This window comes from Carassius auratus, chromosome 42 (assembly GCF_003368295.1).
Source record: "Carassius auratus strain Wakin chromosome 42, ASM336829v1, whole genome shotgun sequence".
NCBI lineage: Eukaryota > Metazoa > Chordata > Actinopteri > Cypriniformes > Cyprinidae > Carassius > Carassius auratus.
The window spans coordinates 16,567,558-16,594,478 of NC_039284.1; the positions used below are offsets into that span (position 1 = coordinate 16,567,558).

The 26,921-nt window shown below is 36.6% G+C and overlaps 4 protein-coding genes and 1 long non-coding RNA gene across 12 annotated transcripts in view; 2 read left to right on the forward strand and 3 right to left on the reverse strand.

Moving 5' to 3' along the window:
- Positions 1 to 5,065: 5,065 nt before the first annotated feature.
- On the forward strand, positions 5,066 to 13,827 carry LOC113060365 (A-kinase anchor protein 12-like; the record flags this gene model as incomplete). Its single annotated transcript, XM_026229226.1, is given in 4 exon segments — positions 5,066 to 5,431; positions 7,248 to 7,347; positions 7,513 to 8,780; positions 8,782 to 13,827. Coding segments are annotated over 4 exon segments (6,537 nt in total), but the record flags the coding sequence as incomplete, so codon positions are not given.
- A 3-nt stretch (positions 13,828 to 13,830) lies between these two features.
- On the forward strand, positions 13,831 to 15,913 carry LOC113060883 (uncharacterized). Its single transcript, XR_003278306.1, has 2 exons — positions 13,831 to 14,270; positions 14,356 to 15,913. It is a non-coding gene; the product is annotated as an uncharacterized LOC113060883 (long non-coding RNA).
- On the reverse strand, positions 15,733 to 18,534 carry LOC113060882 (zinc finger and BTB domain-containing protein 2-like). Of its 2 annotated transcripts, none has more exons than XM_026230121.1 (3): positions 18,343 to 18,534; positions 17,242 to 17,418; positions 15,733 to 17,156 (listed from the first exon to the last, which is right to left on the reverse strand). In XM_026230121.1, exons 2-3 carry the CDS (start codon positions 17,412 to 17,414, stop codon positions 16,034 to 16,036), a joined length of 1,296 nt encoding a protein of 431 aa, XP_026085906.1. In that variant the 5' UTR covers positions 17,415 to 17,418; positions 18,343 to 18,534; the 3' UTR covers positions 15,733 to 16,033. The 2 variants fall into 2 exon arrangements, with proteins under 2 accessions (XP_026085906.1, XP_026085905.1); XM_026230120.1 differs by having other exon boundaries at positions 17,242 to 17,423; positions 18,343 to 18,533.
- A 585-nt stretch (positions 18,535 to 19,119) lies between these two features.
- Positions 19,120 to 23,558, reverse strand: LOC113060884 (required for meiotic nuclear division protein 1 homolog). Of its 4 annotated transcripts, XM_026230124.1 has the most exons (13): positions 23,205 to 23,356; positions 22,667 to 22,850; positions 22,444 to 22,579; positions 22,263 to 22,371; positions 22,065 to 22,140; positions 21,931 to 21,970; positions 21,508 to 21,608; positions 21,294 to 21,400; positions 21,137 to 21,201; positions 20,876 to 20,952; positions 20,661 to 20,781; positions 19,846 to 19,962; positions 19,121 to 19,658 (listed from the first exon to the last, which is right to left on the reverse strand). In XM_026230124.1, exons 1-13 carry the CDS (start codon positions 23,245 to 23,247, stop codon positions 19,626 to 19,628), a joined length of 1,209 nt encoding a protein of 402 aa, XP_026085909.1. In that variant the 5' UTR covers positions 23,248 to 23,356; the 3' UTR covers positions 19,121 to 19,625. The 4 variants fall into 4 exon arrangements, 3 of the variants coding, with proteins under 3 accessions (XP_026085907.1, XP_026085909.1, XP_026085908.1); XM_026230122.1 differs by having other exon boundaries at positions 19,120 to 19,658; positions 22,444 to 22,850; positions 23,205 to 23,361; XM_026230123.1 differs by lacking the exon at positions 23,205 to 23,356 and adding an exon at positions 23,424 to 23,558 and having other exon boundaries at positions 22,444 to 22,850.
- A 2,176-nt stretch (positions 23,559 to 25,734) lies between these two features.
- The window catches only part of LOC113060886 (nesprin-1-like), a 103,616-nt gene continuing 102,429 nt past the window's right edge, over positions 25,735 to 26,921 (reverse strand). For 3 of the 4 annotated variants that reach the window (XM_026230129.1, XM_026230126.1, XM_026230128.1), the window contains one exon: positions 25,735 to 26,639. In XM_026230129.1, coding sequence (XP_026085914.1) covers positions 26,390 to 26,639 — 250 coding nt within the window. In that variant the 3' untranslated portion in view covers positions 25,735 to 26,389. The remainder of the gene's footprint in view (positions 26,640 to 26,921) is intronic. The other variant, XM_026230125.1, reaches the window with a different exon arrangement.

A 26,921-nucleotide genomic window follows, 5' to 3' on the forward strand; every position in this document is an offset into this window, starting at 1 on the left:
GGTTTATTGTTTCCGATGTGTGTGGAGATGACGAGGAAACCAAACCTTTTTACACTTTTACACTCACATATAAAGATTTGCTCGTCAGCTTTAGAAAAAAAAACAAAAAACTACTATTTATATTTTGTTTTTACTTTCATTTATTTTGAAACAAAATTGTTGTTGTATATAAGGTAATGCAGATTTAATATGAATTACAAATTCTATATGTTGAAAACTATGGCACAAGTGTAAAAGTGAAATGTACATTAATGATGTATTTCTGACTGATCTGACACAAAAATGTGTTTCTGTTGGAGTAATCTCTTTTTAATCAGGTTGAGGTGTTCATATACATTTTTTTCTCTCCATAAAACCAGTTTAAATGTTACAAAACTTGTGTATATACAATATTGTTATGCTACTCATCTTAGGAAGTACTATTTTCACTTTTTTTCTTTAAATTGATCACCTGATTTCTTAATCATCTGAAAAATGAATATTAGAAAAATGAGAGTAACAACTTAACCCTTTCAGGTTACAACATTGGTCACACTAAAAAATGAATGAATGAATACATACATACATAAAAACATACTGTACATAAATGTACATGCTTTTTCTTAAATGTCCTCTGGCTCTCTGCCCTATTGTAAGTTTGTTTGCATTAAATTACACCAAATTAGATACTTGTAATTCACTTATGATTAACAAGTAACCACAACACACAATTATGTAATCAAACATCCTGCAAACTGGGAAATCTCCATTCCATTTCCCCATTATATCTACAAATGAAAATATAATGTACTGTTAAACATGAGTAGTTAAATCTGTGATTAGTGACACAAATTGATTGTAAAACAAGTGTAGATGAACAGACAGACAAACTCTCACTTACATGTCTGTAGGTTATTCCCAGGCATCATTTGATCCTGTTTCCAGGGCCTTTAAACTGTATCATGTCTGAAGAAAACATCAGCTGGTTTTGGTTAGCTGAACTGTGACTCAAATTAACTGATCCTGTTAACTTCGTATGAGAATCTCCACAGAAGCTGCAGTGTTTCAGGGCTTTTGATTGAATTAGCGTTCATGTTTGTCATGAATTTGGAGATCTTTCTTGGCTCAATAATTGGCTGCTGCTGTTACCGTCCATTTCTTTCATAAAGGAACAAAAACAAAGATAATTTGTTGTTATTACTCAACAACAACAAATTATTCAATTTAAATGAACAATGACACATTAAAACTATATCTAGAAGTTTCCCACAAACAATTACTGTATCCAGTACTGGTCAGGTCACAAATATGTGGTGGTGTTGTTTTTTGTCTGCTGGGAGATAAGCTCTTTTCTCACATACTTTTCAGTTTTGCTCCCACAATTAATCATTTATTTTAGGAAACACTCATTTAAGAGAACTCATTTTGCTATATGTGTGCGCTGTCGGAGAGACGCTGTCAGGTTAAATACACACACTTGTATATGTCAGAATGTCTGTCTTTGCAAGTATCTTCTTAAACACAGTAATTTAGGTCTTACGTGTAAGCAAACAGCTGAGAAAGAAATCGGGTAATGGTATATTGGATCTGGGCAGCTCTTAAAGTGACAGCAGTCTAATATTCCTGCTGCCTGTCATTCATGTTAATCAAACAACAAAAGAGAGAAAATCTCGCACTGCTCTTATACATGACTTTTGTAACTTTAATAATAAGAAATATATATATATATATATATATATATATATATATATATATATATATATATATATATATATATATATATATATATTGTGATATTGACACTTCAATGACAATGACATTTCAATGGTGTCAAAAATTTGATATGAAAAAGGCCTTATTTAAAGCAAAAATAACTTCCATGATATATATCGTTACTGTGAAATAAAATTACTCATATTGTGATATAACATTTTGGTCATATTGCACACCCCTACTCCTGTATCTGAAATGAAATACATTTCAAAAATATTTATTTTCAGTTAAGATTAATTTTATTTTAAGTAAAACATTTTTTAAAATGTTTTAGTTAACCTTAATAATCCTGCTTATAGTAGTTTGCTTGTTTATGTATTTTGTAAGAACTAAAACTTTTTCATATGCATGCATTTAGAATGTGATAAAGTCAAAAGGTTATTGAACAGCTTGTAGAACTGTCACTTCCTGCTCTATGCGGAGTGATTCAAGCTTCCTGTGAGATTTGGGTTCAACAACTTTGGTTTCAGGGGGCTCAGACCACCGAGTTTCTCTCTCCAGTGTATGACCCTAAACTGATCCGCAGCATCTGTGCACCGGCAAATGAGCTAACAGGAACATTTCATCTGCCCTAGATGCGTTTATTTCCTGTTTTGTGTTATCTTGATCTTTAGGCCAGTAGTTGATAATGTCTTTATGTTGATGATGTTCTTCATAAAATAAAATTGTGTGAAAGGTTGAGGGTGAGGTGTCTTGTTTTGGAGCCAATCTTGTTATTTGGAGCCCAACTGGGCATTCCAAATAGTAGTATTTTTGTTTGGTGCAACGGAAATTGCAAATAAGACGTTTTTAACAAATTTTGTTTTACAACCTATTACAATGCTGAATAGAACAATTCTGTTTGCTGTTAAACGAGTAATAGTTCACTTAAACAGGAACATCCTGCTATTATAGTTACCCACCTCATGTGTTTTAAGGGAATGCATTAACTAATAAATGACATACCATGAGATGCAATGTATCTGTGTGTAAATGCATCAATGTCAATATGAACCTGATACATCATGACGTCACTCACCATTGTTTCTCATCATGTTCTTTGTGACTGTACCAGGTTTGGATTTGTGCAATCTGAGCTTGTTATGCCACTGTTTTGTCCTTTTTGGAGCTTGACAGCCTTTGGTGTCTACATTTGCTGTATAAAAAAATACATCATACACCTTTACTGTTTGTGAAACTCATGGTTTCAAAATGACTAGAGGGGGCACAAAATGTTGAACTATCTTTTTAAAGTTGTGTAATAAACAAAAAGTTGTTTTAGAAGTTAGAATTATCCTACTTTCTTGAAAGGTCAAACTTTTCCTCTGAAGGCATGGAAACGTGTTTAGATGAACTACTCGAGAAATGTGGAACGTAAGAACACCATTGCAGAACGTTTTATGCGTGGGTTGTTTGTCACACTCGTGATGTTTGAATTCACATGACCTAATTTAATCTCAAATTGCATTATGATGAAGGCTGTTCCTCCTCAGAATAACATTTGACCAGTCAGTTGATTTTAATTCACCTTATTCCCATACTTTCCACCTTTCTGCTTTGGGGCAAGTGTTGCCCAAAATGGTTGGAAAATCTATATTTTTCTCTTTTTAAATAGTCCCGAATGTTAGAATGTCACAATTTACTCCCATTTCTCCAAAATTAGCAGGCTTTTCTCTTAATTCAATTGCATAATCCATTTGCCATTGCTGTAAGTTTTCTTACTCTATTCAACTATAGATTTCAACATGTTCTTACATGTTTTGTGCCTATATTTTAAAGTTTTCAGATTGACTGAGGTTCAAACAGATTCTAAATGAGGAGTTTGTGGTAATGTTTTATGCATCTTTTACAGTAGCTAATGTCCCATAGTTCTCTATTAAAAAAGACTTTAAGTAAATCTGTAAATAATGACAATTATTAATCATTTCTGTCATCCTTCTAATATGCATTTCATTGACTATTGTTTAAATAAGGTAAAATTCAGTTTAGCACATTACTACAACTAAACAGTTTTAAAATAATGCCAAGAAACACATTGAGCATGCAATTTTGAAGTAAGAAAACTAAAATACTATTTTCTTTATAAATACGCCAGTGATGTTTTATTTACAACTTCAAAATATTATTACTTTTTTTTAAACAGTGTATTAGTTACACTGCTGGATGCCTTTTAATGTTTATTAAAAAAAAGTTGAGTTGTTTGGAGACCTTTATTTAGTTTTTTTTTTTTTTCATTTCAATGAATTACAAATCCTACATCTCTATATAGTGATTTATATATTTACAATTAGATTAAGATTTTGAAGGTTTTGGCTTGGCTTTTGTAAGATATTCAGGGTTTGGAATTACTGAAATAGCTTTTTCTCAAGTGTTCGGTCCCAGCAAACAGAAGGAGATGTCCAAACTCTGCCATTGGAAAGCAGCTAAACACCATTATTTTTCAGCCGTCATCCTGGGAGTTCTGAGCCACATGTGTATGTGGCCACAATTATGCACACCCCCTTATTATTAACAGGTTCGCCTACTTCTGTCAAGACAAATTTTAATGCTGCAGCATATACTGTAATACTAGAAAAGTCTATGCTTTCAATATTGCTTAAGCAGAAAGGCCTTTTTCTCTTCCAGCATGGTAATACTACTGCAAGCCATGCTTTATTGAGACTGATGTGGGGGAAATTACTGGCATGCACTTCTTCAGATCAACTGGGACACCATCTGCAAGCCAGGACTCCTTTACTGATGCTCTTGAGTCTAAACTAGTGCAAATACCTGAATTTGCACGTTCCTTGTTCAATCGATGTTTAAGATTTAGTTAAAGGCAAGCCCCAGAAGAGCTTATCCTTTTATAGGGAGTGAGTTATGCTTTTTGCAGGCTTATTGAACATAAAATTACCCTCTTCAAACATTTGCAACAAAGTTGGATGCACAGTATTCTCTAGAATGCCAATAATATTGGTCTCACTGAAATAGGCAAAACTGTTCACTGGAATTACCTGCTATTTAGGGAGTATCCACATACTTTATATGACTAGGTGAGCCATGTGAATTAAATTGCTGACCTTTCTTGACCTTTGTTTTAGTGTTCTGTTCTGAATTGGATTTAAAGTTATAATGACATTCAATTAAATAATTAAATAATTAAAATTACGTGTTTTCTTCGAAATTAGCGTTTTTAATTAAAAACATTAAAATTAAAAATAAATTTTTTTATGGTTATTAAACACATACAATAGGAACTATTTTGAATGTATGTAATCATTGGCCTATGAATGAACACATTTGATAAATAAAAAAGCATAATTATAATTATGGGATAAAAACGCTCGTTGTAGAGGCTGTCCCTCGGTCATCCCAGGACTCTCGTTCTCTCTCTCTCTCCCACTGATGCACCGAGGCGTGCCAGTGTGTTCATGTGATGCAGGAAGGATGTGTCCTAAAAGAGTCAAACTGAGCCAAACTGCATCACTTCTGAGTCCGATCACCGCTCAACACTCATCTTCGGAGAATCCCCTTTTCGCTTTGCGGTTACATCAGGTGAAAGAGAAGAAACCGAAGAGAACGAGAGAAGGATTGTGAGATGGGAGCTACGGCATCATCCTCGCAGCGGGACGGTGGATGTGCGGAGGACGCAGCGGCGGAGGAGCTCACTGCAGCGGCCAGCGATGCTCGGGATGAGGAAGAGGGCAGTGCTGATGACAAGGTAGAATGCATGCAACCAGCCTCCTGCTGCAGACAAACGCCTCATAAAGTTTAAAAACACGAGCTCTGAATCCAGGGATGCGCACGGGATGTATATATATATAAAAAAACATAATGTGCTGCCTGCCTATCTAGATAATTTTTTTTTTGCCGTAATGCAGAACATGCATATGATGCTCAAAATTTATTGTAGGTAGACAAAACGATTTATTGTTCATAGGTTGCTCTTTTAGCTCAGGAAAAGGGATTTCTTAGTTTAGTTTATCTATCAGAGTAAATGTATAGAGTTACTGTATAAGATAGTGTGGACTTTGGTGCTTTTGCAAATCTGAGCACAGTTGTGAAACTGTAGAGAGGAAAGTAAATTTCCTAGTCTTGTTTACAGGAGAACATAATCCTCAGAAGGATTAAACTAAAGCAATACACTTTCACTCAGAAATTGCTAGTAAATAACGTCACAAATAATTGCATAGAAATAGCAAGTAACACCATTAAACATGATATTTTAAAGTAGAAAGACTGAAATCATATTTTGTTGTGGATCTTACTCAGATAATGTTTATTTTACTTACTAAAGTTTTGTTTGATTTGCTTGTTGTAGAAAAGATTGATCAGGAATGTCCATAATGCAATATCCCAACTATCATTTGCAGCTATTTAAGTGCAGTAATAGTAGTCAAAAGAAGATTAGGTGACTTTGTCCTGTATAGAGGTGTTTAAATTCACTTTTCAAACAAAAAAAGAATTAGGTTCTGGTAGTTCAGATTAGATCGTGTAGTTAATAATAGAGCATGTTATTTGATTTGCATTTATTTTATATAAAAAATATTTATTTGAATTAATCTGTGTAGTGAATTCAAGAAAATTGTATAGCACATTTAAACATTATTTTTGACTGGTATTATTAAGACATTAAGGCAGAATTTAACATAATGAGAACTTCAGAAGTTGACAAATTTGGATAAAGTCACACAAACAAGTCCTCTGACAAGTGTTTCTTGGTAATATTGCAGGCAGAATAAATCAATAACGCTGATAACTGATGCATCCTCAGTGGCTGGCAAAGAATATGGTATCTTCAAACTTTTTCAAACTTTAAATTCGACTTAAAATTGTTTCATTGCTACTAAAATGCTTCTTATCATGTGGGTTGAATCTCTGCTTTGTCCTTTGATGTTTGTTTTCTTGTTCATCTGAATTATTTTATTGGATTAAATGTGTAAATTAAGCATTTGAAATGCAATTTCGGTTTATTTCAGCATATCACGACTCCATCTCCTTTAAGCATTTAAGTAGGTCAGTTGTTTTGGTCTTATGTGTGCACATAAATGGAGGGATATTTGTAGTACTTTTATTCCCAAAGGATTGAAGGAATGCTCCCTTACTGCACTGGGTGCATTGATTTTCCATGTAAAACATGATGAGGTCAGCCATGATTTAACAGGAAGTCTTTGAGATGGCTTTTAGTCAAAAGAGAGATCTGATACTCGACTTCCATATATGTGGTCAGTTACTTATCCCAAGATCCATCTCCTTCAAACTACATTGCAATACTTAGCATTCAGAAAATGTGACATTGTCATAACTTTTGTAAAATGTTTGGAGAATTTCTTAACTTGAATCTGACTCCATAGTTGTAAGTTTTGTAGCCTGAGTGAGCAGTGCTGTACACAAACAAACTCACTGAGATTGTTGCCTAAAATAGCATATAGATCATGTGTGTAGTTAAGAGCTACAGTGATTTAAAGACAAATAATTAGCATAGTATAATTACCTTTGTTAGTCACCCCTTAATCTGTCCTGTCTTTTCCATTTAGTTATTACAGAAAAACGGGCAGATCTCCAGTTTGAATGTAAAGACACAGAACCATGCAGATGAATTAGATGGCAACTTTGAGGAGAGAGTACTTGCAGATGGTATGTAAGACTATATTATTGCTATTATTTTTCATTGTTTTCCTTGTTGTTTCCAAATAAAATGAGAACAGCACTTTTGTATAGTAGTAAATATCCATGTACAAATATTTTGTGTATAGCGCCACTTTTCATTCTTATTTTTTTTGTTGTTTATTTTTTTGTCAGCTGGTTCAGGGTTTGTTACTCTGAAAGAAGATGGCACAGAAACAATTGAAGACCTCCAGGAAATGGATGCTCTTCAACCAGTCATGAAGAACGAGAGCACAGAGATGGTTAATGCAGAAGAAACTATGGAGGACAACCAAGTGAATGATATCAATGACATTGGCTTCAAAAAAATCTTCAGATTCGTAGGATTAAAGTTTACCCTAAAAAAAGACACATGTGAAAAGACTGAAGCAAATGAGCCAGAAGAAAAAGTCAGATGTGCCTCAGAGGACACCAGTGACATCCAGGAAAACAGTGCAGTGGCAGCAAATGAAAACACACCCGATGAAACTCAAAAAAGTGAGTTATCTTCCCAGACTGATTCAGCTGAACCCTCTCAACAAACAGAAAATATAAAGGAGCTGGATCAGGACTTAAAGACATTGGAGGATCATGTGGAGGACACACCTGAGAAAGAACTGTCAAAAGAAGCAAGTCCTGAGTCGGAGGAACCGATGTCACCAATCAAGCAGTTCTTTACACAAGGAATCTTTGCCAGTTTAAGAAAGAAAAAGAAAGAAGAGGAAATGCAAATAGAGAGTAAGGAAGAGGAACTCAAAAGAATTGAGACAATGGGTGTAGAAGAGGCAGAAAAAGAGGACAGTAAATGTATGTGCCTTGATATTCATTATATTTCTTCACAGGAAGAAAAGGATTCACAGGAGAAAGATAACGACGAATTGTTACCTGAAGGAGAGCTTCAGAATTCTCTAGAGAAAGATAAGGTACAAGGAAGTCCACTTAAAAGACTTTTCAGGAAATTTTCCACAAGAAGGCAGAGAGAAAGTAAAGCTGCAGAAAAGGTGATGGAAGCTGAGGAACAAGTCTCTGAACAGCCCAAACCATCCTCGGAATTGATAGAGCTTGCAAAAGTGGAGGAACCAAAAACTGCTGAAGAGGAGCTGGTGGCTGATGTAAGCCCTCTAGAGTCCAAAAAGAAATCTGACATCACCGTTTCCTGGGAGGCACTGATTTGTGGTGGCTCTGCTAAAAAAAGGGCTAGAAAAACAAATGAGGATGAAAAGTCAGATAAAGGAGAGGGATATGAGAAGACAACTGACTCTCCACTTGGAAGTTCCATTGAGGGTGATTATGATCATCTCACATCATCTAATGAACAAACTGGAAGTCCTGCAGAAGGAGAGATGGGATCCACATGGAAAACATTAAAAAAGATGGTCACCCCAAAGAGAAAGGTCAGAGCTGGAGAAAGTAGTACCCCGGAAGCAGATACCTTCAGACAGTGAGATGAGCAAAGATGAATCATTTTCTATGAAGAAACTTATTCCAGGGCATAAAAAGAGAAAATCGGATGCAAGGAAAGACCAGACATCCTCCCATGAGGGTGCTAAGGATCATGAAACAGGTGATGAAGATGATGAAACACCAGCTATCATTCCTCTGTCTGAGTATGAAATAATTGAGCCTGAAAGTCTGAAGGAGGTGAATGAACAACGAGTTGAAATCACAATCGAACATGAGATGCCAGAGATGACTTCACATGTGTTAGAACAGGACACATCTACTAACCTAGTGCCTAAAATTGCAGTAAAAGTTCCAGCTAACACTGGACCAACAGTCGTACATGGATTTTCAGAGGACTTTGAAGAACTTGCAGACTTTCTGAGCAAACATCAGCAACTGAGTGATATTCCAGAAGAAGGCATCAATGAGGAAAGCATTGAAACACCAGTATCATCGGATGAGTGGACAACACAGGTTGACACCTTGGCTGAGGACATTGTAGAGTTGACAGCTGATGCGGTCACTGCTCCAGAACCAACAAGTGAGCAAATTACTGGGGATGACAGTACTGAAATGGTCTCGGCAGTCTCACAACTAACTGAATCTCCCAGGTCATCTGGACATGTTACACCAGTGTCAGCTGAATATGGCATACAAACATCAGATGTGATCCTACAGGAAGCCATTCAATCCATTTGCATGACTCCAAGTGTTCAATCAGTAACTACAAAAGATGAAAGCCAAGAATCTCTGGCTGTGTCATTTTCACCTTATATTGTACAGTCATCCACAACAGAAGAAACAAAGGTTTTGGTTGCGCATAAGAAAACTGAGGCAACAGCAATATGTACAGGCCTAGTATCTCAAGAAATACAATCTGTTGAAGAACATCTCCCTGTACCCTTAATGGAGGCAACACTTGAAGTAAGTGATGCTGTTTCAACTGAATTAGTCTCGCATAACTTTACAGGTGAAACCGAAACTGCAGGACTTGGGACGGATGTGGTCTATAAAGCTGAAATTAAGGAACTGAAGACTGAGTATCTGAAAGTAATTGTAAATGAAAAAGAAGAGCCTCTTGTAGAAGAATCCAAGGAAACTCATATAGAAGACAAAAAAGAGGAACATACAGCTAGTATTGAATGCAGAATGGTGATTGAGATGATGCAAAGTGAAGACACCCATGATCCTGAAACGGAGTGTCCACTGCATTTTGTGTTAGATGAGCCTGTGTATGAAGGACAAGTAGCTGCTGAACCTGAAAAACAGCTGACACCTTTAGATGTTGAATTGTCAGCTGCTGAGTTTGAGCAAGCTGCACCCACGGAAGTAGTTGCATCTTTGACACACGGTGATGTGGAAAACGATCCTGATACTACCACAAGTAAAGAAGTCAAAGCAATTGAAATCATTGCTTCTGCTGTGGAGTGTCCGGAAACCAGAGAGACTGTTAGTATTGTAAGTCAAATTTCAGATCACATTCAGTCAGAGACACTGGATTTAGAAGAGAGTTTAAAATTGGAAGCAGTTGAAACAGTTGTAGATGTCTGTGAAACAAAAGTTGAAGTAAAAGATGCAGTCTTATTAGCAAGTGATTCAGCGGTGACCGTGGAGGACATCAGTGAGAAAACAGAAGAAAATGATTATGAAAAAATGGCACAGCTGGACATTAAGGAAATACATGTAGGAGAAGAGACTGTGGATGCTGTTGCTTCAGACATTGTTGAAAATATTGAGGTTGAAAATATGTCAGAAGCTGTAGATGAATTATTAGCCAGAGAAGAGTTGCCAGCCAAGGAAGTGTCACTTCCAGAATCAACATTAGTTGAAGAGCTCCATAAAGAAGACACTGATAGAAATTTGGATGATAAGAAAGTGAATGACAGTGCAACTGACAGAATGGATGGGATTTTTGTGAAAAAGGATGAAGAACATGGAGTAAAGGAAGGGCAAACTTTAACAAACACTGAAAGCAATGAAACAGAGAATGAAGATGTTTTTGTTCACGCAAGCACTACTGATGAATCTCCAGAAATAATTGTTGATGCAGGAAGTGAAAATGGATACATGGTTCATAAAATAAGAGAATGCACGGTTGTTCCTGACTGTTCAACAGATATATCTGAGAGCACAGAAACACCAGCCAAGCTTGAAGCTATTTCTGAAGTCATACTGAAACCTCTAGAGATGGTGTTGCCAGAAGTAGAAGCAAAACCTTTAGCAACAGAAATTGTGGTTTCTCAAACAGGAGACTGGAGTCTAGATACCAAACCAAGTACAGAGATTCCCAAAGAGAATGCACAACCAGCGACAACTGAGAATATTAAAACTGGTAAAGTTTTAGAGATGGTTGCAATTATTGAGAACACATCAAAACAGTCTGGTATAGAGAAGTCTGTAGAGTCTGAACCTGTAACACAGTTCCTCGAAAAATCTAAGCTACCAAAGGCAACAGAACAAGAGGGTGAAGCAATAGATGGGGACCAAGCCCCAGCAACGACATCATCAGAAATGAAAGAAATGGCAGTTACAGATAAAAGAGATGAATTGGCTGTTGCTCCCAAATCAGAACCAGAAGGGTTTGATTCAGAGCAGACTATGATTGAAGTGGCTGCGATCACAGTGCTGGCACAAAATTATACTGCTACAGAAATAGAAGTTAGTAATATGAGTGAACAGAATAATGCAGCAGATGAAAATGCTAGGCTTAAATGTGAACCTCTTGAACAGGTGACAGAAATGAAGTCAAATGAGTTGCAGGTAGACAAGACAGAAATTAAAGATGAAATACCAGAAGTAATGGAAATTACCCCCATTGCACAGGAATCACCACTTACCTCTGAAGTTACATCAGAAAATCCAGAAGTTGCTGTTTCTGAGACACAAACACAAGTAGCGTGTGAACTCAGGGTAGAGACGCTTGAAGTGACAGAACCAAAGGTAGAAATTCCAGTGGTAACAGAAGTGAAAGTAGAGACTGTAGCAACTGAACTGAAAGTGGAGACACCAGTTGTCACATCATTGTTTACAGAACTAGAACTAGAAACACCAGAGGTTACATCTATAGTAAGAACAACTGATAATCTCACTTCTGCTATGTCACAAAATCAAAACATAGATACTGACGCATCAGTGTTGACGACAGTGATCAAAGAACAGGTGGTGGAGATTCCCACTGTTGTTTCTGTGGTAGTGACACCAGCTACACCTCTAGATGAAACACCTGATGTAACTCTAGGCAATGACTCAAAGGATGTACCTCCAGTAAAAGACGCACCTTCTGTGACTGACGCAGTAGAAACAGCAAATGTTGGTTCAGTGATTGTGAGGACTGCTGTGGCCCCAGTAGTAGAGATACAGAATGTGATTCAAGTGGTCGCAACACCAGATCTTGGTTCAGTACTAGTAACAGAAGCTGCATCTCCAGTAATAAGTACAGCAACAGTGACTACAGTAGCAGAAGCAACAGTTGTGAGCACAGTTGTAGAAACACCTGTTTTTTCTGTCACAGCAGTAAAATCTACTCCAGCCGTGGTAGAAATCCCAGCCACAGTAACATCCGTTCTGCAGACTCCAGCAGTTGTTTCAGTGGCAGAGATCCCAGAAGAGGATACACTAGATGTGACCCAACTGGTAGAAACACCTGTGAACCAAGAAATTGAAACTCCCATTATTTCCATAACATCAATAAAACCAACTGTACCTGCAGTGACAAAGACACCAGTCACTGAGATACCAGCTATGATTTCAGTGCCAGAAGCAGTATCTCCTGTAGTAGTTACATCGGCTGGAATTCCAGTAGAACCAGAAACGATTATGATCCCAGAAGTAGAAACTTCAGAAGTAACTTCAACTGTAGAGATATCACTTGTGACACCAGTGGTACAAACACCGGCTCAGATTTCAATAATTGTAAAGGATGCAAGACCTCCAGTTACACCACCAGCAACTGCAGCATCAGAAACATCTGCTGTGATCCCATCGGTGATGGTAACAGAGATTGCACCTCCAGTAGTTTTTTCAGAAGTGGCTGCAACAGTAGAAACACCTGTTGTGATCCCATTAGTAGAAACAACTGTTGTAAAGCCAGTACCAATAGCAGTGGTTGAGACGCCAGTTTTGACCCCAGCGGTAAAGACACCAGGACAGGTTTCAGTGATGGTAACAGAATCTGCCCCTCCAGTAGCTGTTTCTGCAGTAGCTACAACAGTAGAAACAACACCTGTTGTGATCCCAATAGTAGAAAATCCTGTTGTAAAGCCAGCACCAGTTGCAGTGGTTGAGACACCAGCGGTACAGACACAAGGTCAGGTTTCAGTGATGGGAACAGAAATTGCACCTCCAGTTGTTTTTTCAGCAGTGGCTGCACCAATAGAAACACCTGTTTTAATTCCAGTAGTAGAAAGTCCAGTAGGAAAGCCAGCACCAGTTGCAGTAGTTGAGACACCAGTGATGACCCCAGTGGAACAGACACCAAGTCAGGTTTCAATGGCAGTAACAGAAGCTACACCTCCAGTAGTTGTTTCAGCAGTGACTGCAGCAGCAGAAACACCTGTTGTAATTCCTGTTGTGAAAACTCCAACTCAAGTTGTTGTTGAAGAGACACAGGTTGTTACCCAAGTGAGGATGACACCTACTGTGATTCCAATAACGGAAAGGTCAGTTGTGAGCCAAGTAATAGAATCTGCCGCAGAATCATCAGCTGCAATTTCAATGGAAGAGAAACCTGTTATGATCCAAGTGGTACAGACACCAGCTCTGGTTTCAGTGATTGCAAAAGAGGCTGCACTTCCAGTAATTCTACCAGCAGTGACTACAGGAGCAGAAACATCAGTTGTGAGCCCAACAGTAAAGGTAAACCTACCAGTGGAAGTGGCAGAGACACCAGTTCCAGTACAGGAAGCACCTTCTGTGATCCCAGCAGTACATACACCAGTTCCAGAGCAGGTAGCACAGAAACCAACAACAGCCCTGCCCTTGGTAAAGGCAACATCAGTTGTGACTGGGATGGAGGCACCAGCTGTGGCTACAGTAGCCCCTGTGATGATGACACCAGCAATTACCCCAGTTGTAGCTCCACCTGTTTTGACACCAGAAGTAAATAAAGCAATGTTGCAGGTAGTTGAAGAGGAGAAAAAGGAAGCAAAGTCGGAGGCTTCACTTGTGTCTAAAAATATTGAACCACCATTTGTGGTTGCGGAAGAAGTAAAGACATCAGTTTTAACTGAAGAGTGTGCGTCAGATGAAGAAAATAGGAAAGCTTCCTTGCAACATATGCCTGTGGTTACTTCAACAGAACCTCAGTCAGAGATAGAGGAGGATGTGTGGGAGGATGCTGTAGATAATATTGGAGATTCCCCGTGTCAGGTGACATACACAGAGGGTGCACCCCAAGATACTGCTGCTAAACAGGCATCTGATGCTGCAATTAATAGTGCAAGCTAAACCAGTTGAAAGATTTGAATGAGTTGGTAATTGATTTTATAATATTGCATCCGGTTATCAGTCATTTTTGTTGTCATATGCATAACATTCACAAAGATTTTATCATTTCAGGTGCAAGTTTAACGAGCAAAATTCAGAACATTTTATATCGGGAAGAGGCTGTGGGCTCACAACAAAGAAATGACCAAACCACTGAGAAGTAAAATTGGATCATTAAAGTTCCATTAAGCAAAATTAAAACCAAAAACTGTAGTTATTCAGTGGACAGGCTGTTCTTTGACCAATCACTACATTTTTACATTTTATTTTGATTCAGAAAATATTTCAACATATATAACCCTTCAAAATCAGTTATTTTGTCATATTTTTACTAAGGATATTTGTCAATGTATTAATTTTTTTATCCTGATTCAGAAATTAGCGTAATCTTATGCCAAATTATATCATGTTGTATTACAGATCTAAACAAAATGTTTTGTTAAAATGTAAAACATTTGTACACATGCATTATATCCTGACCGTTTGCCATGTTTAGCGTAAGGAAATAATTGTCATTGTGGAAGGATGTAGGCTACAATGCCTGGTATTTAAAGATATGTACTAAATCAAAGGTAATTTTGTTTTGTACCATCATATTCCTCTACATATGATATAAATCTAGAAGGAATTTATTTTATACTCTAAATAGGGTGTACACGTTACCAAAGCTATAATGAGCAAATTTCCATCAAAAGAAAGTTTTAGACAGTATTCAGTCAAATCTATGCACTTAATGACTAAAAATAACAGATTGTTTTAATTTGTTTTACAAAGAAGAATCTAAATCTTATCAAAGTCATGATTTATTTTGTTGCTGTATGTCATTGTTCCAAATTATTTTTGTAATTTGCTATTTTAATTTACAAAAACACCTAATTTCAGAAAATATTTGACAAGTTTTGCATAAAAACTGAAGCATGCAAACTAATGTTGGAATTACTGGCTTTTCCCCATGTGTGTTTTTCGCCCCCAGAGAAGCACTTTATATATATATAAATGTTATGTGTAATGATCAATACGCTTTGTAGTACTGCATATTATCATTAAACAATTTAGCATTTTTGTTAATATTATACAATTTGCATTGCCTGTTTTAGGGGCATTTGCATCTGGCCTGATAAAATAAGCCATTACAGTATTGAAATCAAAAATTGTAACTTATTCTAATATAATGCTAAGAAGTGTTTGAAACCATCTGGACAAACTGGTTTATAGAGTCTATGCATCTTCGAAGAAATTGCAATATTAACAATCAATTAAATACAAGAGTGTTGTATTGTTCCTGGATTTTGAGACATTTAAAAATGTATGGTTTAATACAAATTATAATTTCAGGTTTTATTTAAATAAAAGAAACTACCAATATTTGCCTTATGATTTATGAAAAGTTGATGTACTGCACACCAATACCATTGTTATTTCACTTGGAAAAATGAATGAAAGACAAAGTGATAAAACGCTGGTTTATTTTTTACTTTGTGCAATGTAGGATACTTTAAAGAGGCAACTCAGAAATGTTTCTGATGCAAACATTAAATATAGTTTTTGCATTTTAGTAGTTTCAAATATATTTACAAAAGACCTTTCAATAGAAAATAAAAATGAAAATAATGCAGTGGACCTTAAAAAAGAAATACTTATTTCTCTCTCAGTTTATAACAAACACATGAAAATGGTTAAATACTGACAAGGAATAAACTAATACTGCTTTAGACTTTTAAAAAGGATTTTTTTTTTCAGAAGTAGTTGTCTATAAGTCCTTGTTTTGATTTTCTCCCACTGAATTTTCTGCTAATGGTACCGCTTCACTCTCAGTCAAACACTGATGTTTGGGAACCTCAGAAGGACTTGCAAAAGGTGCTGCACAAATGCTACATTTATAAGGTCTTTCCGAAGACTGGAAGAGAGCTTCTACCTGACTGTTGTCTTCTCCACCACACAGAACCAAACTCTGTTTGTTGACCATAATGTACGAGTCTGTGTCCTGACTCAAACAAACGTGTCGCGCAGCTTGATTGGCTCTGCAGAAGTTCTTTCCGCAGGCACTGCACTTATATGGCTTTCCGGTGTGAATGTACATGTGCTCACGCCAGTGGCTCTTCTGAATAAACTTGCGAGCACAGGTCGGACACTCAAATTTTCTGCGTTTAATTTCACGACCCATCTCGGTGCCCTCGAGGTTGTCTATATCAGCAATTTCAGAAGGTGGCGGGGTGTCTTCCATCCACACCTGTTGATCAGTATCACTAATAACATCACTGTCAGCACGCAAATGGTCCTCTTCCATATCCTGAACTTCAAGCTCAGAAGTGTGACCATTTTGCATAAACAACACATGTGGCTCAGCTGCTTGCTTGGTGTGGACAAGGAGATGTTCCTTCAACTTGCACCTCTGGTTAAAACGGATTCCACAGTAATTGCAGGAGTAATGCTTTCGGGAGGAAGCACTCTTACTCATTATGCCATATGTGAGGTGGTGGACCATTGTGGCTGCTGGGTTTCGGGTTGGTGACTCTATGCCAAAAGGTTGTGGAGATCTATAATCCATATCAGAAATTTCCAAAAATTCTCGGCTAACGTTTTCACTGTTCTTAGCACCATCCTTGCATGCTGTATTTCTTTCAGGCCGGCTGTAACTCTGATCAGGTATCTGTATGCCATAAAGTGAGTTTGTCAAAGGTACATAGTGGGACTCAGGGTTTATAAGAAGACTTGCCTCCTGTAATAAAGGGTAAGCATGCAGGAATTTTACACCCTGCTCAAGGCGAAGAGGGTCAATGGGCTGTGAGGTGAATTTTCCAGTGTACATTAAATTAAGCAAGTAGCTGAAGATATCTGCTTGTATGTCTGAAGGCTTCAGTCGAACACAGTCACTGCAAAAAAGAAGCATAAAGAATCGTTTATTACCATAAAGTACTGCAAATATGAATAGCTTTTTTGCAGTGAGATTTGTGGTACCTGTCTTGATGGATAAACAGCATACGGAAGTAGTTTGAGAACGCTGCAAGAACAGCTTTGTGGGCTTTGAAAAGAACATCCCCGATGGCCACAGTACAGTCACAGAGGAAACCAAACTCTCTTTGAGCATTGAGGCGCTTGAGAAGAACGAGACCATGATGGGCCAAGTCCATTTTTCTACACTGAAGCACACACACAAATGAAAAGAAAAATAATCATAAGATTTTCAGTAGGCTTTTCCTGATCAAATTTCTCAAACCACATAAATATTAATTTTGGTCACCAAAACTAAATGTATCATTTAAGGAACATTTCTATATGTACTTGACCATATAGAATAAGTAAAAATCAATCAATCAAATCAATTCTGGCCAATATATATATATATATATTTAATATATGTTAAATATGATGGAAATGTAGAAGCTCAATTAAAAATTACATTTTTGAAATTTGAAAATGCATTTGTGAAAAAAAATAATAATAATCCAATCATAAAGTAGCCTAGATTCAGGATAAATGCAAAGGTGGATGGAATAGCCTCAAAACTTAAAATGTGACGTGAAATTATTTTCTTGCACTGAAATATATTGGAGGGCAAAATACCATTTTAAATGATTATGAAAAATAAATGTATATTTATGTACAGGAATCATATCTTAGCTAATATATTTTTGCCCTTTTAGTAGCAGTAGTGTGGTATCAATGTCTAAATAGGTTTAGAGGCAAGTGTGTTTGTAAACGTCTGTGTGTGTGTGTGTGTGTGTGTGTGTGTGTGTGTGTGTGTTGAAGCCCCGCCCATGCTGGTGAATTCAAGAGTACAAAAGTTTCCGCGGACAAATAGGAAACACGCGCTCGCGCAATGAACCCAACAAAATAACGTTAAATTACACTTTAAAAGAACGAAAGGATATCACACGAATGAACAGAGAAATTAAAAAGGTTAATCTTCTGATAAGCGAAAGCAATGCCAAGAAGAAATCTGTCAAAATATGAATAATTTTCGGTCTAGATCCGTGAGTAATAGTTGTTGCCCATCGTAAACCAGGGTATAAACAAGCCTACAACCGGTTTATTAAGCACTTGAAAGGCGTCACTTACCGTCTCCTCTTTCTCGACAGAACTCTAATGCCGAATTCGGTTGAGTTTGTTGGCTGAAAAGCCGAGGAAACCTCTCCGTCGAGCAGCACGAGCTCAGTCAGTGAACCGCTGCCGTTTTCCGGAGGGTTTGAATCACATGACGAGAGCGCGCGCCGTATCGAACCCAGTAGTTCCTCACTGCGGAACACGGGATCCAGGGGGCGTGGTTTAACGGCTGTCAATCACCAGAGGCTGATCAATCACTCAACATTAGAACCAGAGATTAGAACATTAGAACATCAGCGTGACGTCATGATGGATTTGATAGCGGGTTCATTTGAGCAGCATTTTTTAAATAACTAATGGAATAATGAATAAATGTAGGTAAAACAGCCTTTTTGAAAATCAAGTTTATGATTATGAAAAAAATATTAAGATTATGAAAAAAAGAGAGCCTCTGAAACTAACAATCTCTTTTCTTTTTCTATTATTTTGTATTTTTTTATATAAAAAAACTAACATCAGTGTTCCCTATTCTTTTTTTATTCTACCTACTTGTTTTCATTTTTATTATAAAATTTATATTTATAAAAATAAAAAATCTTGCTACATGTAGTGCATAACTGAGACTTGTCACAGCACTTACATATTATTACCCTTTTGTTGGTTTTGATTGCTTCTCATTTGTAAGTCTCTTTGGAAGCGTCTGCCAAATGTCAATATAAATATAAGTCAAGTCTGCTTTATTGTCAATTCTTCCACATGTACAGTATAAATTATTGCATATGTGATGCATTTCCCAAAAAAAGAAAACCAGAGTAAGTTTGTCACAGCTTGTATAGTAAAAAAAATAATAATAATTTGAAAAATGTTTGCATTATTGGAGGCTATGCAAACAACCCAATTACAAAAACCAAGTTCGATGCCATTGGCAACATGGCAGCATGTGAAGAATTGTGCACATTTTGGAGCTGTTTTATATTACTCAAGCTCATTTATAAGTTCCATAACACAGCTATCAGCTTATTTCACAGCAGGGGTCGAGTCATTTCAGGACATCTATACATCTAATAGTAACTTCTAAACCAGAACTTTCTGAAAAGGAGCCAAAACAGAAACCAAATGAGCCACTATTCATCTGATCCTTCTAGAAAAAAAATACTTTATTTCAGATCAGTGTCACATTAAGAACAGCAAAAGATCAGATGACTAATCAATAAGTACTTCAAGTTCATCCACAGAAAAAGATTTGCTGGTTTACAAAAAGTCACTGTATGCCATTGTATGTCTGTATCTGAGGGTCCTCAGAAGATTACACGAGCAAGTTCAAACATCACCTTTAGAGGGAAGAAAATAACAAATATGTTTTACATTGCATTTGCAAAATGTGCCCCCTAAAACAGATTTTGAGGACATGCATTATATGATGTAGATTTTTTGAAAGTGCAGCTGAAATGTCTATTAGATCTGTTGGTGTTCATGATGAAAGTTTGGATGAATACAGTTGATTCAGTGTTTACTAACCTCAATAGTGATCAGGATGACAATCATCCACTCCAGTCTGAGACTGTGTTTCTCACTGAGGTGATTCCTCATCAGGTCTGTTAGTTCAGTGCAGTGCTGTAACTTCTCATTCACAACCTACAAATAAAACAGTGCCTAGGATCAGGATATTCATCTCATGTCTTTTAAAGGAATAATTCACCCAAAAATAGACATTTGCTGAAAATTCACTCACTCTCAGGTCATCCAAGATGTAGATTAATTTGTTTCTTGATCAGAACAGATTTGAAGAAATGTAGTATTTCATTACTTACCAGTTACTCACCTCTGCAGTGAATGGGTGCCGTCAGAATGAGAGTCCAAACAGCTGATAAAAACATCACAATAATCCACAAGTAATCCACACCACTCCAGTCCATCAGTTAATGTCTTGTGGAGCCAAAAGATGCATGCAAGTAAAGAAACAGATCCATCATGTTTAACTTCAAACCGTTGCTTCAGGCTAAAATCATTATGGAGAGGTATTTTGTCCAGAAGCTACAGTCTGAAGTTAAAACAACTTAATGATGGATTTATATTTGATGGACTGAAGTTGTGTGGATTATTTGTGATTATTGTGATGTTTTTATCAGCTGTTTGGACTCTCATTCTGACGGCACCCATTCACTGCAGAGGATCCATTGGTGAGTAATGATGGAATGCTGAATTATTCCAAATGAAGAAACAAACTGATCTCCATCATGGATGGCCTGAGGTTAAGTACAATTTCAGCAAATTTGAATAATTGGATGAACTATTTCAGATGCAAAGAAATATTTGCAAGTACTTCCACTGACCTTAACTCTTCTGTTAATATTGAGGAACTGACAGGTCTTGTCATAAAGCTGCTCGAGATCTTCTCTGTCCCAGTAGAAATCAGGTGTGATCAGTAAGTCAGAGCTGAGGTTTATGCAGTGCCTGTAAATGTTTAAAAAGACTGTGATAATTAAACAGAGCAGCAGGTTACCTCAAACTAAATAAACCAAATAAAGTGATACAAAATCAGCCTGACCTGAGGGAAAAGAGCTCCCCTATCTTCTGCATAACTTCAGCCCTGGACAGTTTCACTCTCTGTCCAGACTTCAGCATCTATTAAAAATGTTTATAATTAACTATAATGACAACATTTCAAACAGAAGAAACAGATTTGTAGTTTGAGAAAAAAACAGAAGACCTGTTCAGATCTGTGCTTTTTAATAAACAGTATCATTTTAGCTCACAAAAAGCAACAAATGCTGGTATTACCTATGAAAGAGAACATAAGTGGATCTACCTCAGGAATTGACTGGATGGACTCAACAAAGTTGTCGAGAGAGACCTCCCATATTGCTAGTTTTACTGAAAACATGCAAGTTTGAAGCAACGCCATCAGTGCTTTCAATGTTTCTACAATTCATCAACGCTTAATAAAAATCCAAACATTACCCCACCTGACAGAGATAAAGCATTGGAAAATGCAAACTTCTCCAGAACAACCTGATCGTAGTCCAGCTCTTCATTAAACAAGAAAATTCCACGATGCAGCTTTGAATTACCCCTAAAACAACAAAGAAATAACATATGAAAGATAACACAGCAACTTATAGGAGGTATTATATGATTGGAATACATGATGCATTAAGAAATGAAGGATTTGTAACTTACTCTCCCACTGTATAATTGATCTCTTCATTTTCCCAGTGAACCAGAGCGACTTCATAGGGTTGAATTTCATGCTGTTCCAGTATCCTCATCACGGTCTTTATCTGAGAATGAACATGAGATTGATTGAATATACACATATGTATAAACACACACACTTTATATATATCATTACTCCAGTCTTAAGTGTCCCATGATCCTTCAGAAATCATTCTAATATGCTGATTTGGTGCATCACAGGAATAATTTACATTTAAAAATATATTCAAATAGAAAACAGTTAATTCAAATTGTAATAATATTAATAAAATTGCTGTTTTACTGTAATTTTCATCAAATAAACACAGCCTTGAAAAGCATAAGAGACTTTATGCTAAACATTAACAAAAGTCTTAATTTTATAAATAAAAAAGAACAACTACTTACAGTTTTCTCTTCAGTGTTCCAGAACACTACAGAGCCTTCTCTATGAGGTAAACAAAACAAAAAATAATTACCAATTGGCTGAAAATCAAAATCCAGAAATCCAAGCAAAAAAAAAAAAAAATCATTCAGCATACCTGAAGAAAAATATTGTGCCACTATCATAAGGTTTTGCAGCATTCTCTGTTCCCATAACCAAAACATTAGAAGCATCTGAAACCCACAAGATGTATTTAATACAAATATGTGTATCCTTCAAACAAGAATGGAATGCATTGCTTCTATGTACAGTATGGTTTAAAAACTTTTTTATTTTTATTTTATTTTTTAAATACCTCTGGGAAATTCTTTGATTTCAACAAAGCCGTGAGCGATGAGATCGTGACAGAGGGTTGGTAAATGGTACTGATCTGCAGTTGAGTATGCAATGCACTGCATCAGGTCCTGAAAAACATAGTTAAGATACATAATTATATATGCCATAGAAGATTAAAAAAATAAACAATTGTCACAAACCTCCTCCAGACTGGGCTGATTGGTACGTGAAGGCTGTTTGGTTCTTGGTCCCTTAAAGGTCCTTTTTCCCTTTATACCTCCTTGTTTTAGCACTGATTTGGTGGCTGTTGTTGTGGATTGCAATCTCATTTGTAAACTGGATTTTAAATTTAAAACAGTCAGTTTTTCAAAAAGTGGTCTCTGACACACTCCTCTCTGCAACAAGCATGTATGGTAATGTAACCTGGCGTGACAGTTCCTCCAGTCTCTGAGAAGGTTTAGTGTAGATGCATTGGATGCCAGTGTTGTGCAGTTGAACCTGTTGGCAGGGACACTGTTTAATCCATCTAATGTCCTAAAAGCAAATCCATAGGCTTGTGTCCTTTTCAAAGGCTGATGTAACCTCCAGAAAATCTTGAGAGACATGCCTGTATGAATCAAGCAGTTACATCATTCAATTCAATTCAATTCAGCGCTTTTTACAATACAAATCGTTACAAAGCAACATTACAGAAAATTATGTTTCTACAATATTTAGTAGTAGCTTATGGTGGTGAGTGTCAGTTTGTGCACGTTTGACAGGATTTTTAGAAAAAATCAATACAAGACGTAGTCAGATAGACGATGCACATTATTACTATTATTAATTAATAATTATTATATGATGCAGTCACACATGTAGTAATAATTGTTAGTTCTGTTTGTTGATTCAGTGTTCATCATTATTCTTATGTCTATAGCAGCATGCGTGTAGTGGCCAAGAGGCCTTTATTTTAACTGACCTTGAATGACAAGCATGGCAACGCATTTATTATATCTAATCATATATAACCCTCTTGATGGTTCGTTATGAAGGCCAATTGAAGCAAATGCGAAGAATGAAGAATACGTGTAAATACACACTTCAAATAGTTTTTGGACTCTACTGTACACACGAGCTGCTTACATTTGATTCTAATAATTCATTCTAATACTTCATTCGTTTTAAACCTTTAGCGTACCTGCCGTGTAGCGTCCCGCCAAATATTAGAACGTTCGGTGACACAAACTGTTACAATGTAGATACAAATGTTCAACATTGTCAAACATTCACATAAAGTGTATTTGACAGCTCGAACTGCACGACTAATCCGGGCACTTCCTGTATTTTGGTGACGTCAAATCGGGCGTAAAAGTCGCTCCGCCCACTGCAGAATTATTATGATTTTATTAATATTATTTTGAACCGATTGTTTTATTTGCTAAATTCTGTGTAAAACACATGTAAATGTTATTTATATCTATCTGTCTAAATTATTTTTTTAAAGTAATTAAATAGCATACATTTATCAAGACTCTGCAGAGGATAGATAGGAGGCTTTATATTAATTATGTCATATAAGATGCTTGAAATGTATTATGTCAGTACATTCAATTAAAATGAAATGAAAACATTGTACGTCTCTCTGATAAAAGCATGTGGCAAATTTGTCTGGCGGTCACTGGCGCGCCCTCTAACGGTTAGCACGTTAAATGTTGTTGTGTCGCTTGGATACCTGATAAAATACACATTTACATGAATAATCTACAGAACACTGTGCCTCTAAACAAGGTCTGATATAGACGTGGAGCAACAACAGAGACAAGCGAGTTTGTACATTGTGCCAGTTTATAGAGTGATGCATTCTTATTATTTTTTTCCTCTCAAATAAAATTGTTGCCTTTAATTGCTGTACTGTTTACCGCTAAAGCCATATATAATTTGATTTGTGTCAGGATGTGTAAAGTTTTTGTGCTAACATTTTGAGAACATTATTAAAACCAGAATCATAAACCCTTTAGAACGGACATTCTAATGTTATTTAATGAATGTTTGTTCTGAACTTTGAGAGAACCTTGACATTAGTTATGTAAATGTTATGGTTTAATTAAAAGCTAACTAATGATCTCCCTAAAGAAATTAAGTTTGGAGAAGGAGAACCAGAGCCTCAAAATCTCCCTGCAGGAATCTGAACTGGCACAGTATGAGAATCTCTCTCAAGATCTGCAAAATAAACTCCACAGAAGCTCCATGAGGCCTTCATGAAGAAGGTGGAACATACTGAAGGCACTTGAGGCCCTTTGCAGCAGAGAGAAAAGTGAACAAAAGGTAATGTGTGGTCTAGTTTCAGATGGAGATGATGGAGGGCAGGCTGGCAAAAACCTGCTACTGTATAAAAACACATTTCTGGCCACCGTATGGAATTAGGACATAATTCAAATTCCTCATCACAAATGTCCTAAAGTGTCCCCTCAGTAATGTCACTGGTCTGCTCTCTCTGTAGCGCCTCTCAGGGATGTTGAAAGTGGATCGTGTTGCTCCATATCTGGGATTTGATATGAGACTCGAGGTCAGTCTTACACGAGCAGAACAGCTGAGAGGACAGGAAGAGACTGCTGTACTGGAGACCAGGACACAAGTCTACAGCCTTCAGAGAAAGTGCTGACATGTCAAATAATGAACTTTTATATATAACTATTATTTAGTTAAATGATTTGGTGCATAACCTTTCCAAATGTACAATAATTGTTACAGATTTACAAATTAATACCCACATTTTAAAATACATTAAACTATTATATGCATTTGCGTCCGTATATATATATATATATATATATATATACATGCATGCATTTTCTGTGATATTCTGATCGTACACTGACATCTGAAAAGGCGAATGGTCTTGTTTCTTTCCTGCATGCTCCCTCCAAATGTAAAAAAAAAGTGCATTCCCAGTTGAACAGGCTAAATATTTTGTGGTCTGGATGCTGGTTTCCTTTCCTAGATTCTGTAACTGCACCATTCTGGGAACAAAAAAGCACCTTCACCTATTGATAGTAATTGAAAAGTAACCATCTAAAATAAATGTAAAAATGCATGCAACAAATATAAAAATTGGAAGTACTTCATTTATAATTAGTAGATATTTACCATTTTTGATGAACGAGACTCCTCCCAGATGTTTGCTAATGTTCCCATTAATACAAACGTTGTTTCTGAATTTTCTAAGAATATTCAAAACATCCAGTTAATGTTTTAAAAATCTGAACATTCGATTTTATCATTTTTCAAACAGTCCCTTCTGAATATTCTCTGATACATAAATACAATGTATAAAAACATTTTCAGAATGTTATTAAAGGTCAGATCATTTTAAATGAACTTGCTTTAGTTCCTGGAAGAATTTTCATTCATAACTGAGAGAGAACCAAGCTCTGAGAAGGTTCCTGTGGGTTCAGTGTTTAAGCAGTGACTGCGTCCGTAAACTGGTAAGAAAATAATTATGTCATGTATTAAGGTCATTCAGTCTTTATTGTAATGAAAAATACTAATCATCAGGTTATGTGTGTATAATAGGTGTATTTCCATTGCGAAGGTTTCTCAGCCCTCAGCAAAACTGTACATACATAAATATCTTTTCTTCGATATCAGTGGTTTCCATACGTTACAGTAAAGTATATTCATGAATATTACAGCAGTTTAGTTAAGATCGAAAGTTAAAAATAAACAATGACGAATCCGATAAAATCGATGATTGTTTTAAAGGATGACCACATGCCAAAAATACATATAAAAATAATTGCAATATAGACTTCATAGTTTTTTTTTATCTTCTCTTTTTTACAAGTTATTTGAATGATCCCACTCCTTTCAATTATTTTTTCCTAATGAACTTGATCTTTCCGTGATATAAAAGGCGTTTAGACCTGATTAACTCAGCGTTGAGTTAATAGACTACTTTCCAGATTCCTTCTTCATATCAAACAAGGAAGAACATCAGTAGCACTAACACCACTCGTCTGAAAGCAGTTTTCAGTGCAATAGGCTTTGCTCTAACATCTTCATGAGACTCAGTGACATACTGTAGAATCAGCAGCTTTATTTGCTGTACAAGAACACAACAATGGCTGCCAAATTTAGAGGGAAACCCGATGCTCAAAGTGTTGCTCATATAGGCGGAGGCCCGTTGGTGTAGCTGAGCATTGGGTGGAAGGAGCGGGCGAAGTTGTTGAGGTGGCCACAGCTGGAGTCATCCTCACATGTAGGCACAAGACAGGCCAGCACCAGCATCAGCAGCAGGAAGACCTGCAGCGGCAGTGCGGCCCAGAAGACACGCTTCAGGAAGGTTCTGCACCAGGATGAAGCTTCTTCCTCGTCAGAATGGGAGGAACCGGATCCAGCGGCGTTGGGAGACCTGCTACACGAGAGGTGGAAACATTCAGATGAATGAGAGAAATGACATTGGTTATCTAGCTATATCCAAAACTGTAGCTAAGGAAATGGGTTTTGTAGATTTCTCTCTGCACTTTTAAAATGAAAGGTTCACTGCATAAAAAACCTTTAAGATTCAAGGAACCGTTATAGGTTCTTTATTGTGAAAAAACAAAAACAAAATGCTTCTTCTGTTGCATTGCTATGGAAATCCCATTTTCAAAACTTTATATTTAAGAGTATAAATAGGCTTTCATATTTATTGGAT